General features: G+C 43.4%; 1 protein-coding gene across 1 annotated transcript in view; it reads right to left on the reverse strand.

The window, feature by feature from the left end:
• DACH2 (dachshund family transcription factor 2) overlaps positions 1-13,141 on the reverse strand; it is a 190,516-nt gene extending 177,375 nt beyond the window's left edge. The window contains exons 1-2 of the mRNA XM_029285998.1: positions 13,099-13,141; positions 12,477-13,002 (exon numbers count right to left, since the gene is read on the reverse strand). Of these exons, the coding sequence (XP_029141831.1) occupies positions 12,477-13,002; positions 13,099-13,141 (569 nt within the window). The remainder of the gene's footprint in view (positions 1-12,476; positions 13,003-13,098) is intronic.
• Positions 13,142-14,926: the final 1,785 nt, after the last annotated feature.

The raw sequence follows: 14,926 nt of genomic DNA on the forward strand, positions 1-14,926 counted from the left end.
TTCGTGAATCAGGAAAGCAACTGAAATGTTTTTAAGATACACACACACGCGCGCACACACACACACAAGTAGCTGTTAGCCAGGGCAACTAACCGAAGCCTCCATGTTAAATTACACAGGCATACATTCATCGTGCTAGCCCTTTTCAGGGCGAACAAAGTTATGCGAAGGGCCCCCAAAAGTACAAAAATAGCAAAGCGAAGAAATTAAAGTCATGACATAAGAAAAACAAACACAGCCAACCTGTGCTTTATCTGCATACACACTGAGAACGATTGCAAATGCGTTTTTAACCACAGAACCTCACGTATGCAAAAAAAAATAAAAAATCTGTTTCGCATATTTCACTAAATCATGACGATGTCAAAATGATGAATGCAGTGGCTTCATTTCCTAAATGCAACCATTATGTATTTGTTTCTTGATATATCGTGCACATATGTCAGTTGCGACATTTGTATGACAACACGCAGTTCTCATTATCTGCCCTTCGTTCCCATTGCAAACGCCCAGATCAACACACCGGAAATACTGTGAGGATCATCCCTCTTAGAAAATTTCCAAGGATTGCAGAATGGTTCGGAATCCAAAGGTGGAGACACCAAGAAACAGTTCAACAAGGAATAAACATGCATGCTTGTCAGCCCCCACCAGGCAGACCAGACCAGAAAATCAATTTCCAGCTTTTCAGCTTTAGAAAAGCTAAACATTATCTTTATTGAGACAGGCTATAGTAAGAGAAACTTGCAGGTTATTTGTGCTTTACGCCACGTCCCTCTGAATTAAATGACGTAAGAAGGTGTCTACCGGTGCTGCTTCAAAATTATCTCGTTTCGAAGGACTTAAAAAATGTTTCAGCCCTTTTTGCTTACCTAATAGTCCTTGCCTATTTCTGTCGAGGTCCTTTTCCTCACTGGCTACATCTAGAACGGATCTAGAATTCTACCTATCTGCTGGGAGAGACAACAGGAAAAGCTGGGGGGAAGAAGGAAAGCCATATGCTAAAGAGAATCAATGCCTGGTTGATCCAAACGTGGGATGAAAGTATGCAAAATAAATATCTTATTTATTTATTTATTTATTTTTTATAATAAATAAATATCTTGCCTTAAGATATTGGCAATAACAAATTATGCTGGAGGGGGGTCCTTGCTGACTCTCTGAGCTTGGTGGATTTCTTGCGGACGTTTCATTACCCAAACTAGGTAACATCATCAGTGCTAAGACTAGCACTAGCACTAGTTGGGTAATGAAACGTCTGCAAGAAAGGACCAAGCTCAGAGAGGATCCACACAGTTGTCCTCCTCCCTCTTTCTCCTCCTCCTCCACCACCTCCATCACCACACAAACTCTACTCCCTTCTAGCACTGAAGAAGTTGCATAGTTTAAGTAATGAAATGTCTGCAAGAAAGCACCAAGCTCAGAGAGCATCAATGACCACACAGTCCTCCTCCTCCTCCTTCTCCTCCTCCTCCACCACCACCACCACCACCACCACCACCACACAAACTCTATTCCCTTCTAGCACTGATAATGTGACCTAGTTTGGTAATAAAATGTCTGCAAGAAAGCACAAGCTCAGAGAGGATCAAGGACCACAGAGTCCTCCTCCTCCTCTTCCTCCTCCTCTACCACCACCACCACCATACAAACTCTACTCCCTTCTAGCACTGATAATGTGACCTAGTTGGGTAATGAAATGTCTGCAAGAAAACCACCAAGCTCAGAGACCACCAAGGACCCCTCATTTCAACCTTGAGTTTTTCCTTTATTGGCAAATTATGTCAAGAAGCAGGGAAAGGAGACCCACAGCCATGTGCTTGCTCTTCATAAGCAGATAATTGGTCAAAACGAAGACCAATTAGGAATTATTCTCACACTGACAGAGCTGATCATTAACAAAACAGCAATGAGCTGCAGACCGCCTCTTCTTCATAGAATTCACCGAAGTCCAGACAGTTTACTGCCTTAATTCTCCACCTATATGGATGTCCCGTTGAAAGTAGAGGATTGTTGACATTTTGGGGCTTGTCAAAATTTTTCTAATAAATACTACCAACTATTGTATATATGAATAGTTGATAGATTAAACAACAGATGGCCCCCCTCCTGCTCCCACCCTACCCATCTTTTAATTATCTACCTATATTGTCTTTTTGTATTATCTTATTTATGGCTTTTAGCTTATATGGTTTTTGTCTTTTCTGACTGTACAGTCGCCCAGAGGTAAGATGGGTGGCCGATAAAATTGATAAATGAACAAACAAACAAACAAACCAGCAAGATCCCCAATTCTTTGAAGACCTACTTGATAATAAAACCTACTGAAGTCATCAGTTATTTAGTTCCAGGAAGCTTGTTCTGCTAGGTGTACCAATGAAAATTTAGGAGATAACCAGCCAAACATAAAATATTGCTATACTCTCCTTGAATGTTCAATTATCTCCCATTTAAGCCCTGGAAATCTCAAAGTTTTTTCACTTTATTTGGCTCACTTCCCATCTCTTGCTATTGATGCCACAGTAAGTATCTTCTTTAGGGCCACGTGGGGAGAAATATGCAGGGAGGCCATTAAAATATTGCTAATATTAATAAACGGAAGGTTATACGCTAAAGGGGACAAGACATTTTGTTCCTAGTTCAACGTGCCTCTAACTTAAAACAATGTGCTTTATTTAAAAGGCAAAAAGGTTAACTTAAAATGATCCACTCCAGGAGTAGAAAAGTTTATCTGGAGGTGCCAATCAACCATTTTGGGTCCCTGTCCCCAAGTGTTATTACGGTGTCTTCTTATTTTAGCAAATATGTGTATTTGATGGATTCAAAAGACAAAGCAAAGTAGAAACACTGATTCCAGTTAAATTGATGTCTTCCCAAACAAGATACGCTTCTATTCCCACAATTAATTTTGCAGCATCTGAAATGACACATATAACCCATAACGCTCACCCTACCGTCTTTGGATGTTGGTTTATTTCTGGTGGAAAAGGGAAATGAAATACAGGTAGTCCTTGACTTACAACAGCTTGTTTAGTGACTGTTCGAAATTACGACAGCAATGAAAAAAGCAACTTAGGACCGTTTTTCACACTTACGACCGTTGCAGCGTCCCCAGGGTCAGGTGATCAAAATTCAAATGCTTGGCAATTGATTCACACTTATGACGGCTGCATTGTCCCGGGGGTCACGCAATCCCCTTTTGCGATGTCAGTGGGGGAAGCCGGATTCACTTAACAACCAGGTTACTAACTTAGCAACCACAGTGGTTCACTTAACAACTGTGGCAAGAAAGGTCGTAAAACGGGTAAAACTCAATTAACAAATGTCTCACTTAGCAACATAAATCTGGGCTCAACTNACACAGTCCTCCTCCTCCTCCTCCTCCTCCTTCTCCTCCTCCTCCACCACCACCACCACCACCACACAAACTCTATTCCCTTCTAGCACTGATGATGTTACCTAGTTTGGTAATAAAACGTCTGCAAGAAAGCACAAGCTCAGAGAGGATCAAGGACCACAGAGTCCTCCTCCTCCTCTTCCTCCTCCTCTACCACCACCACCACCATCACCACACAAACTCTACTCCCTTCTAGCACTGATGATGTGACCTAGTTGGGTAATGAAATGTCTGCAAGAAAAGCACCAAGCTCAGAGACCACCAAGGACCCCTCATATCAACCTTGAGTTTTTCCTTTATTGGCAAATTATGTCAAGAAACAGGAAAAGGAGATCCACAGCCATGTGCTTGCTCTTCATAAGCAGATAATTGGTCAAAACGAAGACCAATTAGGAATTATTCTCACACTGACAGAGCTGATCATTAACAAAACAGCAATGAGCTGCAGACCGCCTCTTCTTCATAGAATTCACCGAAGTCCAGACAGTTTACTGCCTTAATTCTCCACCTATACGGTTGTCCCGTTGAAAGTAGAGGATTGTTGACATTTTGGGGCTTGTCAAAATTTCTCTAATAAATACTACCAACTATTGTATATATGAATAGTTGATAGATTAAACAACAGATGGCCCCCCTCCTGCTCCCACCCTACCCATCTTTTAATTATCTACCTATATTGTCTTTTTGTATTAACTTATTTATGGCTTTTAGCTTATATGGTTTTTGTCTTTTCTGACTGTACAGTCGCCCAGAGATAAGATGGGTGGCCGATAAAATTGATAAATGAACTAACAAACAAACAAACAAACAAACAAACCAGCAAGATCCCCAATTCTTTGAAGACCTACTTGATAATAAAACCTACTGAAGTCATCAGTTATTTAGTTCCAGGAAGCTTGTTCTGCTAGGTGTACCAATGAAAATTTAGGAGATAACCAGCCAAACATAAAATATTGCTATACTCTCCTTGAATGTTCAATTATCTCCCATTTAAGCCCTGGAAATCTCAAAGTTTTTTCACTTTATTTGGCTCACTTCCCATCTCTTGCTATTGATGCCACAGTAAGTATCTTCTTTAGGGCCACGTGGGGAGAAATATGCAGGGAGGCCATTAAAATATTGCTAATATTAATAAATGGAAGGTTATACACGCTAAAGGGGACAAGACATTTTGTTCCTAGTTCAACGTACCTCTATCTTAAAACAATGTGCTTTATTTAAAAGGCAAAAAGGTTAACTTAAAATGATCCACTCCAGGAGTAGAAAAGTTTATCTGGAGGTGCCAATCAACCATTTTGGGTCCCTGTCCCCAAGTGTTATTACGGTGTCTTCTTATTTTAGCAAATATGTGTATTTGATGGATTCAAAAGACAAAGCAAAGTAGAAACACTGAGTCCAGTTAAATTGATGTCTTCCCAAACAAGATACGCTTCTATTCCCACAATTAATTTTGCAGCATCTGAAATGACACATATAACCCATAACGCTCACCCTACCGTCTTTGGATGTTGGTTTATTTCTGGTGGAAAAGGGAAATGAAATACAGGTAGTCCTTGACTTACAACAGCTTGTTTAGTGACTGTTCGAAATTACGACAGCAATGAAAAAAGCAACTTAGGACCGTTTTTCACACTTACGACCGTTGCAGCGTCCCCAGGGTCAGGTGATCAAAATTCAAATGCTTGGCAATTGATTCACATTTATGACGGCTGCATTGTCCCGGGGGTCACGCAATCCCCTTTTGCGATGTCAGTGGGGGAAGCCGGATTCACTTAACAACCAGGTTACTAACTTAGCAACCACAGTGGTTCACTTAACAACTGTGGCAAGAAAGGTCGTAAAACGGGTAAAACTCAATTAACAAATGTCTCACTTAGCAACATAAATCTGGGCTCAACTNGCACACTCTGATCAGGTGGCGTTGAAGGCTCTTTCTACACACCCAGGCAGTGTTAAAGGAGAGGCGGTGTCAAGAGGACATCAAAACAGTTCCCAAACATCTTTGTGAATACCCATCAAGAATATCCTCAAGGTCCAATGATTTGGCTTCAGCTCAAGGAGTAGAGTTGGAGTAGATTCAGGACAGCAGGTGAGGGGAGACGAGGCGTAAGCAAAATATCGGTCTACCATGTTCAAATGTGTTACACAAATGCACAAACCTTGCCTTGTGTTTTGGAAAAACTAGAATTCCTGGGTAATCAGGAACAGGGGAGATAAAAATCACGGACTCCTTTCACAATAGGTTTTGCTATAACGGAACTCACAAGAGAATTAACTATTCTTATGCATCCACACCCAAGTTCTCTAAAGTTCTAGAAAGTATTTTGCTGCCCGCAAAGATATTGCTAAGCCATACGTACCGCCCAACTCTGAAAGAAGTTTACACAACATCTCCAGAAATTCTGGAAGTCATGCATTGGCGCCAGTTTGTTTGCTTTCACATATTATGGGGAATAGTCTTTCTGGTTGACTTTTCACAGGTCTGTTATGTTGTTTAAAACTAGTCAATTCTTGTTTTCTTTAAAAACCACAAGTACAGGCAATCCTCGACTTACAACAGTCCAGTTGGTGACCGTTCAAAGTTACAACGGCACCAAAAAAAGTGACTTATGACCGGTTTTCACACTTATGAGCGCTGCAGCCTCCCCAGGGTCACGTGATCAAAATTCGGAAGCTTGGCAACTGATTCATACTTATGACGGTTGCGGTGTCCCGGGGTCACGTGATCCCCTTTTGCGACTTTCTGACAGATTCACTTAACAACCGGGTTACTAAGTTGACAAATGCAATGATTTACTTAACAACTCTGGCAAGAAAAGTCATAAAATGGGACAAACTCACTTAACAGATGTTTCACTTAGCAACATAAATGTTGGGGTCAATTGTGGTCGTAAATCAAGGACTAATTGTAAACCAATATGGCTTACTCAATATATGAATAAGTCAATGCCTTTTAAACAATAGAGTTTACTAGAGTTTGTCCTTCTTCAGCTGGATTACCTCTTACACTGTTATGGAAAGTTATGTTGTGTATTTTATGACTAGCTCTCACATGCTTTTTGCTCACAATTAAAGGAAAACACAATTATACAATGTTTAACTGTTACTCTACCCGTTCTGCAGACAAGGGGTGAAAAGTGAAAGAAAGGGGTTGTTCAAAACCTACAAAAGAAGCAGCTGGATTAAGTCTAAAGTTAAACCCAAGATTTTCCAGCTCACACGTCTTGCCACCAAACTACACATCAGTAAGCAGAGCACTTCAAAATTCACACCCGTCGACAAGCTGGCAAGTTAATAAATATTTCTCTTTTTAAAAATATCAAGCGCATCTGTCAACTCATTGACTAACCACTCTGGACACGTCTGAATTCATGCGAACCACTTGACACATTCCAAAAATGGTGTTGTTTATGCGAAGATTATTGTGGGCATTCAAAACTGTGATGTGACAAAGACTGTAACTTTTGGATTGTCTGCCTCGAATGCAGCAACTGCAAGATTGATGGGACTCTCTTCCAAACAGATGCTACAAGCAGAAAGAATTATGCCACAAAAGCAAGGCCCAAATTCAGCATTGGGTTGGTGTTCTTGTTTTAAAACATGCGCCGTTTTTAGGGGAGGACAGATCACGTTTTAAATAAATCATTTTTTTAAAAAAAATAAAACTTTTACTAGCTCATTTATTAATTCCCTCTTTTTCCGAAGACCTTTTAAAACTTGCTTGAGATTCCTGATTTCCGTAACTACGCATGCTTGACATCGTTCTCCAATTTAAAGTAAGACTTTCTTAATTGCTTTGTCCTAAGCATTTGTATTCAGAAGTCAAATTAATGGCCTTACCCTCCAACTAAGCAAATATGGGTGCATAAATGATTTTTAGGTATATGCCTAACATTATCCACAGGATCCTAAGTGATAAAAAAAGCCAGAATTAATTCCTTGCCTGAATTTCCACAGCAATCTATAAAATAGGTGTATAAAGCTATTATTGACATTCCCACGCGAGTCATCAATGAACACACATATATATAATACTGAATAAGGAGATTTACTAAACCGGTTCCTCTACCCAAAACTAAAATAACAGTTTAAAAAGGGGCTAGGATGGGAAAGAATTTGGATTTCGACAACAGAAACACATTCCCTCGTTTCACAAAACTTCACACAAGGGTTCATTCCGATGAAAATTTCAGCAAGCAAGTGGTGTTCTCAACTTAGCAGAAACTACTATCGTTTAAAGATGTTGTGTACTATAAAAAAAAACTTTCAGAAGCATGGCATTTTTAAAAAAAAAAACTTATGTGCTTCCAGAAGTGGAAGGGATGGTGATGGAGGAAGAGGAGAGGAAGAGGAGGGGTGAGGAGGCAAAAAAAGGAAGAAGAATGTAGATTGTAATGGTCAAATAACATTCAGGGGACCAACGCAAAGTCACATCCCAGCTGCACAAAGACATCCAAAGTCTCTTGACAATTTCACATGCCAGGTGCAGAAGCTGACTTAGGGGTTACCATGTCAGAATGCACTGTTGAATTCAAAGTCATATACTTAAGATTAATTAAGAAATGTTGACATAAGAAAAAGAGAGGACCCAGACCTCTTATAGTCATTCTCCTTTCACAGGTCTGCAACCCAGTTTCTATATGGAGTCCTGTTTCATGCTGCAATGTATAGGAACAGTTACAGCTGTCAATTACGGGAACACCCAAGATAAATATCGCAAGGGCCTTTTTTTTTTTTATTGTAATCAAAGGACAGCTGTTTGTCATTTCCCAAAGAGAAGGTTATTTCACGTCCTTCATCACCAAAGCATGAAGTCAAAGAAGAAGAAAAAAGGATCCAGAATTGTACGATCGGATGGATAAGTGCTACAATTATTAACAGCGTATTTAAAAGAAAGTCTCACTATATTAATGGGATTAATTTCCAAGGAGATTATACAGGATGATGACAAAACAAGGAACAGCCAAACCACGTCTTCCCTTACTTGCTTCTTTTAAAGCTTCCTGTTTTTTTTTTAATTAGACATCTTCTTGTTAAAAATCTGCTCTGTCTCATGATTTCTGTCGATCTGGAGATTACCGTGAAGTTGATCCCCAATTAAAATTTCATACCATCTCCTGGCTGGATTTTATAAAGCTTCAGGAAGCCGTACGTCTCTCTGCGCACAATGCTGTAATATTTTACTAAATCAGTCTGCACAAAATACCAGTCAAGACTTTACTTAAGACTTCTGCAAAGTTTCATTGGTTCTGCCTATTTTTCACAGACTGCCAAGCGGATCTAGCAAAACTCCTTTTAAGAGATGCCCCAGTGCTCGGGCACCAAGATTTGATTTTTATTTGATGTCATTGCCCTTGAACTAATATAACTCATGCCTCTCCAGATACAAGTGGCTTTAGGAAGTAGCCATCTCTGTTTCAATTTGGTTTAAATAATTAGGGGATGGAAGGGGCTTATTATACATTTTCTCCAACCCGCCCACATCATTTTGACTTGACATGGTTTAAAGACAGCAACTTCACAGAGCGAGCACATGCTAAAGACACCATCGTCCTCTTTGAAATGAAGGAACCGCCTTAGCCATCTGTTCCCGTCTTATTTGAATACCAAGCGGCGAGAGACCTTAAAGTAGAAATCATTTTCTCTTGCAAGAAGCCTAAATGCACCAGAAAAGCTAGTGTTTTTAAAGGGGAGACATCAACACTGCACACAAGACACCCAAAAGTGAGAGTAAGTCTGTGGAGATTCTCAATCCTCCAGAGATCGTGGTTATCCCCCAAAGGTGCCTTTCCAAAAGGCAACTGGACTTTTTTGGTTGTTGGTTTTTTTTCCCTTTGAAAAGAAGCTTCTTTAGTTCTGAAGTTCAGTTCTGAAGAAGCTTCTTAGATGGGAAGCAAAATGTTTTCAAACAAAAGAAAAAATGAGAAAGTCCAGTTGCCTTTTGGAAAAAGCACTTTTGGGACAGTCAAGCTAAAACGCTACTTATACGCTACTCAAGACTTTGATAGCCACATGTTGATTGAGTAGAGGGAAAGAAATTTGTAGGAAGAATTTTTTTTTAGAATTTTAGAAATTTGTAGAGCGGAATTATTTGGGGTTTCTAGCCCTCTAAAATGGGGCATAGCCACTGGAAGTGATAATGCAGAGAGTGTCCCCCCTCTGTGCAAAATAAAATCAGGTTTTTATACAGGCAGCAAGTTCTAAGGGGGAACATGTACAAACAACCCCCCCCCAAAAAAAAACTTCAACTTCAAGGAAAAACTTCTATCAGATTTGCCAGGTAGTTGCCCTTCAGCTCAATCCAACTGCTTGGTGTGTTCCTTTTAAACTAAACAAAAATAAGAAAAGATAACAGAGTATAAAATGTTTTCAATAATAAACAATGATCTAATAATAAACAATGAGTAGAAGAAAAGTCTGCAAGCTTTGTATTCATTCTAGGATCTCAGCAGGCACATTAACAAGAAAATCAGCTTTGTGGCAGCTTAGTTTCTTAAAAATTGAGAGAGTTTGGTCATTTTGATCAGAATTGGGATTTTTTTTCCTCCCTAATCTTATTCCCACGGAAAACTTCCTCTGCTTTGAATGTTCTTGTACACTTACAATATGGAGAAAACTTTTCTACATATTGTTTCACAGTCTGAGATAAAAGAACTATACTATTTGAGAGCCACTTTCTAGGTATTTCAATAACTCAGGAGACTGTAGGGCAAATACTACTTTTGAGAATATTCCTTTATTTTGCTTTACTAAGGAACAGTTTCTAAGTGGACATTCAGTTCTGAGCTTACACGACTCCTAATGTCTTCAAGTAATCTGCAAGGTGACATCGTCTTTGTGCATTGCAAAGTATAATTCCAAGTATTTAAGAAAATACGAAGTTTTAAAGTTTCATAACAAAGGGACTGGGGTTAGTCCCATATACGTAAAATTCGAAGACCAAGCATATTTTTGGTGTCTTAATGAAAGAAATGCAGATTTTCATTTGTGTTAACAAACACAAAAAACAATTGCCAAAACCTTGAATTAATCCGACCTCTTTCTATTCTATGTATATATAAAAGCATATTTTCTTGGTTGTATTTTGACTGAGCAGACAGACTCGCGTATCTCTCCTATGAATATTGCAAAGATTTTTGCAATAAGGACATTAAACCAAATTATTTCCAATATTACTATATGATCATCTTTCTTTAAGAAAATTTGCTCCGGGCTTTTTTCCCTGCTTTACATAATCTCATTCAACCACAACTCCCCTCTGGGGAACCAGCATGCAATAAAGGTTTGTCCCATTTCTGGGGTTTACAGCCAAGGACTCCGGAGAGCAGATGGTGGTCTGCATAAACCTTGCTTGGATCTTTTCCTTATGGAAGGATCTTCAAATTGCAACCCAGTTTGTCTTGCCACATGTGAACCCAGCAAAGATCCGAGGATCTTTGGATCTACCACTACTAAGATGTGACTATTTAAGATGTCCAGCAGCCCTTTATCCCAATCTCCTGAAACTTAAAACTCAAGCAAACAACCAGCTTCTAAGCAGTTTCTATCCCAAAGAGATTTTTTTCTATTAGAGCAGATACAATATGCAAAATTCAGAGAAAAGGGTTAAAGGAAATTGAAATTGTCCTCTTTCACTTCTTCAACTTATCCTTGTCAAGTCAGAAGAAGTTGTCTCTAGGTAAAACTGTTTTAAGATGTTCCTGTTAAATGCAACCTCGGAAGCTCTTTTTTCCAAATTATTTCTCTATTCAATAGTCAATCTTTCCTCCAAAGGGTGGATCTTTTAAAGAAGATTAAACTTCATAACTCTGAACTGGATATGGAAACTGAAGTGGAATTCAACAGTGTCCTAATGAAGAAAAAAAATCTTCCAGTTCCAAAGGAGACCCTCATTTTTCCCCAAGCCAAAATTAAGAGCACCCAGAAGCATCTTTAAAAAAAAAAGTGGAATTTATTTTAAAGCATAATGTGCAACCTGGCCTTAAATCCCAAAAGTCTGTGCCCACTCCCACTTGCTTGGAGGCAAGGGTGCAAAAGCCTTATGTCCTGCAACACCCCTGAAATCAAATGCCTCCTATTTTAAAGCATGAGCTTAACTCCACATTGTCCGCATGGGGACTTAATAAGTGGCTGGCATCACTGTGGTCAAATCTCATGGTTTGCAACCAGCCTTGTTCCTTGACAACAGTAAAGTTGTTTTTGCAACTTAGGTCACCATCTCAAAGAAGCTACTTCTTTTACTGTAGGATGGAGCCAATTTCCCAGAACCTTGCTTAAAAGTTGGACCATGGCACCCCCTCTCTCCTCCCCTCTCTCGACTCCCTCCCCTTTGCCTTCCAAAGGCCCCCCATTTTCAGCCACAAAGTTTTGGGTTCAAATCTCAACAGTCCCAGACAAAGTCATTTGGAGAGACCAGGAATTCCTAAAAAAAAAAAAAATCTTCTTTTTATCTGAAATGAACACCCCCCTCCCCAATCGAGGCAGGCAGGCAGGAGGGGTCCAAAGCTGTCCCCCACTCCTTAAGTTCCCCACTCCCCGTTTGCAAGTTGTCCCCACGATCCCAGGCAGCAAACTCCCCCCCCCCCAAAAAAAAGGTTTCTTCTCGGACTTGCTCCGGTTTCTAAAAAAAAAAAAAAGGTCCCAGATGCCAGAGGCGGTACAGATCAGATCCTGGCCTTCCCTCTCTCTCTTTCTCCCCTTCCTTCCTTCATTTGTTTACTATTATATTGTGTGTATCTCACTTTCTAAACGCAAAAGAGCCGCTAAGCTGGACTCCTTCTTAACCGCAAGCCGGAGCGGGCGGTGGGGGAATCACAAAGCCCCCGGTTAAGAGACCCAGGCCACTAAGCGCGACCTCTCTCGCACCCCGCACGCCCGTAACCCCGTTCACACGTTCCGAAGCGCATTCGCTCGCCAAGGCGGGCTTTTTCCCCCCCTCTACTCCAAGGGGTCCGAAGGGGCTGCTTCCTCCCTCCCTTCTCTACGCCCCAAACGACTGGCCTCGTCTCCCAACCCCCCCATACACACACACACGTGTACACACATACACACACACACACCCCCAGAGACCCGCGCTCACCTGGCGTTGGTGCAGTCGCCGTACAAAGTTTCGAAGTCCCTGCGGGTGATGAGCTTGCAGCGGTTGACGCCCGGCTGGATGGCGCCCAGCCCGCGCAGGATGCGCACTTGCTCCACGGTGCAGACGACGGGCGCGATGTCCAGCCGCTTCAGCTTGGTGTAGACGGTGTGCAGCCCGCCCACCAGGTGCTTGAGGAAGAGGTCGAAGACCTGCGGCAGGCAGATCAGCTCCTGCCCGTCCACCACGAAGGAGGCCACCTTCACCCCGTGCAGGTCGACCATCTGGCACTCGGTGCCCCCGACCACCCCCGGGAGCGAGGACGGGGCCCCGCCGGCTGCCCCCGACGCCCCGCCACCGACGACGCCGACGCCCGCGGGCGCCGCGCTGCAGGAGAGGAAGCCGTGGATGAGGCTGCCGCTGCTGCCGCCGCCACCGCCGCCACCGCCGGCCAGCCGCGGGGACTCGGAGGGGCTGGAGGAATAAAGCGGCTCCACCGCCCGGAACAAGCCGGTCGAGACCCCCGCGCTGCCACCGCCGCCGCCGCCGCCGCTGCTGCTACTCCCGCCGCCGCCTCCCCCGGCGCTGCTGCTGCTGCTGCTGCCTCCTCCTCCGCCGCCGCCTCCGCTGGAAGTTGCGGGAATGCTCGGCGGGGAAGAGACGGCCATGCTCTCTACTCCGCCCCGGCCGCCCGGCTCGGCGTCGCCGTCGGCAGCCGCCGCATCCGCATCCAACCCGGCCGCCTCCACTTTTTCCTCCAAACTGTTCGCGCTCCTCGAGGAAAGGAGGCGAAGGCAGCCGGCGAGCGCGGCCAGGCGGGGGAGGGACCCCGCGCCGGACACGCCCCCTCCCCGGCCAGGGACACGCCCCCTCCCTGGCCCGGGGAGCGGCGGCGGCGGCGGCGCCCGCTGGTCAGTCCAAGCGCCGCCTCTCTCGCCCCGCCCCGCCCCCCGCGCGCGCCCCCCCCGGGACCAGGCGGCCCGAGGGGTTGTGGGAGGGGTCCGCCTCGGCCCCGCCCACCCGGGGGTCCGCCGGTCCCAGCCCGAGGGGGAGGGGGTCGGAGGGAGCCGCCGCGCTCTCCGTGCTGCGGGCGCCCGGTTGGCGGTGGAGGCGGCGGCCAAGTCGCTTAGGCAGCGGGGAAGTTGGTGGGGCTGCTGGAGAAGGGCGCCAGGAGACGCTGGTACCCTCCCCCGACCTCGCTCTGCCTTCCCAGGGCCGGGCGTACACGTGTCTCTGGGCTCGGGCCGCCAGGGGTGGGAGCCCTTTGTGTGTGTGTGTGTGTGTGTAGGGGCAGCCCGCTTGCAAAAAGGTTGGAGGGTCGCCTGCGGGGAGAGGAAGAGCTGGAGAGAAGCCGGCGGGGTGGGGGGACGCTCGCTTGGCCGGCCGAGGAAACTTGTGGAAGGTGTTGGGACTTGGGTGTCTGTAAAGAGAGATTGGGGTAGAGGCAGCCCGAGATGGCTAGTCTTGAATGAGCCAAGATCAGCATCCTTCTCTTGTCGATCATCATCATCACTACTACTACTACTATTATTATTATTGATCATTGCACAGTCAGCCAGATGTTCAAACTGGATTTGGCATTTTTGTCGTATTATTATTATTATTATTGTTGTTGTTGTTATTATTATTGATCATCGCACAGTCAGCCAGATGTTCAAACTGGATTTGGCATTTTGGTGGTATTATTATTATTATTATTATTATTATTATTATTATTATTATTATTATTATTATTATTTATTCATTAAACATGAACCTCAGTCAACTGAACATTCAAATTGGCTGGCGCTGATGCTTGACACTGGTTGCTACCAGCATCCTAGGTGTCAACCAGGTACCTCCTTAAAATATAAGATGTTCCGAGTAGCGCAGTTTTTTGTAACATTGCTGGAGTTATTGCAGGAAGCTGCGGTTTCTTGATGTATTTTGCAAAGTTTTTGGACATCATTATTATTATTGTTGTTACTACTACTACTACATTTGGTCCTTTTTGCTTCTTGGTCAGTTGAAAGTGGAAACTGTCGTCTTGGCTTCACCGCGCCTGCATAGCTGAAAAACTCCTAACCAGAGTGGCTGCATTCACACAACGAAGCTAAAACTAAGCCTACCGTGCTATGGTTTGCTATGTGCAAATACAGGCAGTAACTATTTTTCAACCATACACCAGCATCAAGCAAGCAAGACTTTAGTTTCAGAAGACTGAAGAAGATTGCTCAAATGCCTACTAGCGCTGTAGTCCAGACACCAAGCAGGATTGTTCAGCCGCTTTGGGGTTGTCAGGCCTGGCATTGGAAAACTCAGGATAACTGTCGGATGGCAGCAGAAATAATGCAGAAAATACACTAGTTTTGCAATCTAGATCTGATAACTTACATGGAAGCAACCACTGTTAGTTTGATTCACTCAGATTCCTAAGGTGTAAAACGTGGTTTGAAAGCAGACAAGGCTCAAAA

Source organism: Protobothrops mucrosquamatus, unplaced genomic scaffold (genome assembly GCF_001527695.2).
Source record: "Protobothrops mucrosquamatus isolate PMUCROS unplaced genomic scaffold, P.Mucros_1.0 scaffold2680, whole genome shotgun sequence".
Taxonomy (NCBI): Eukaryota; Metazoa; Chordata; class Lepidosauria; order Squamata; family Viperidae; genus Protobothrops; species Protobothrops mucrosquamatus.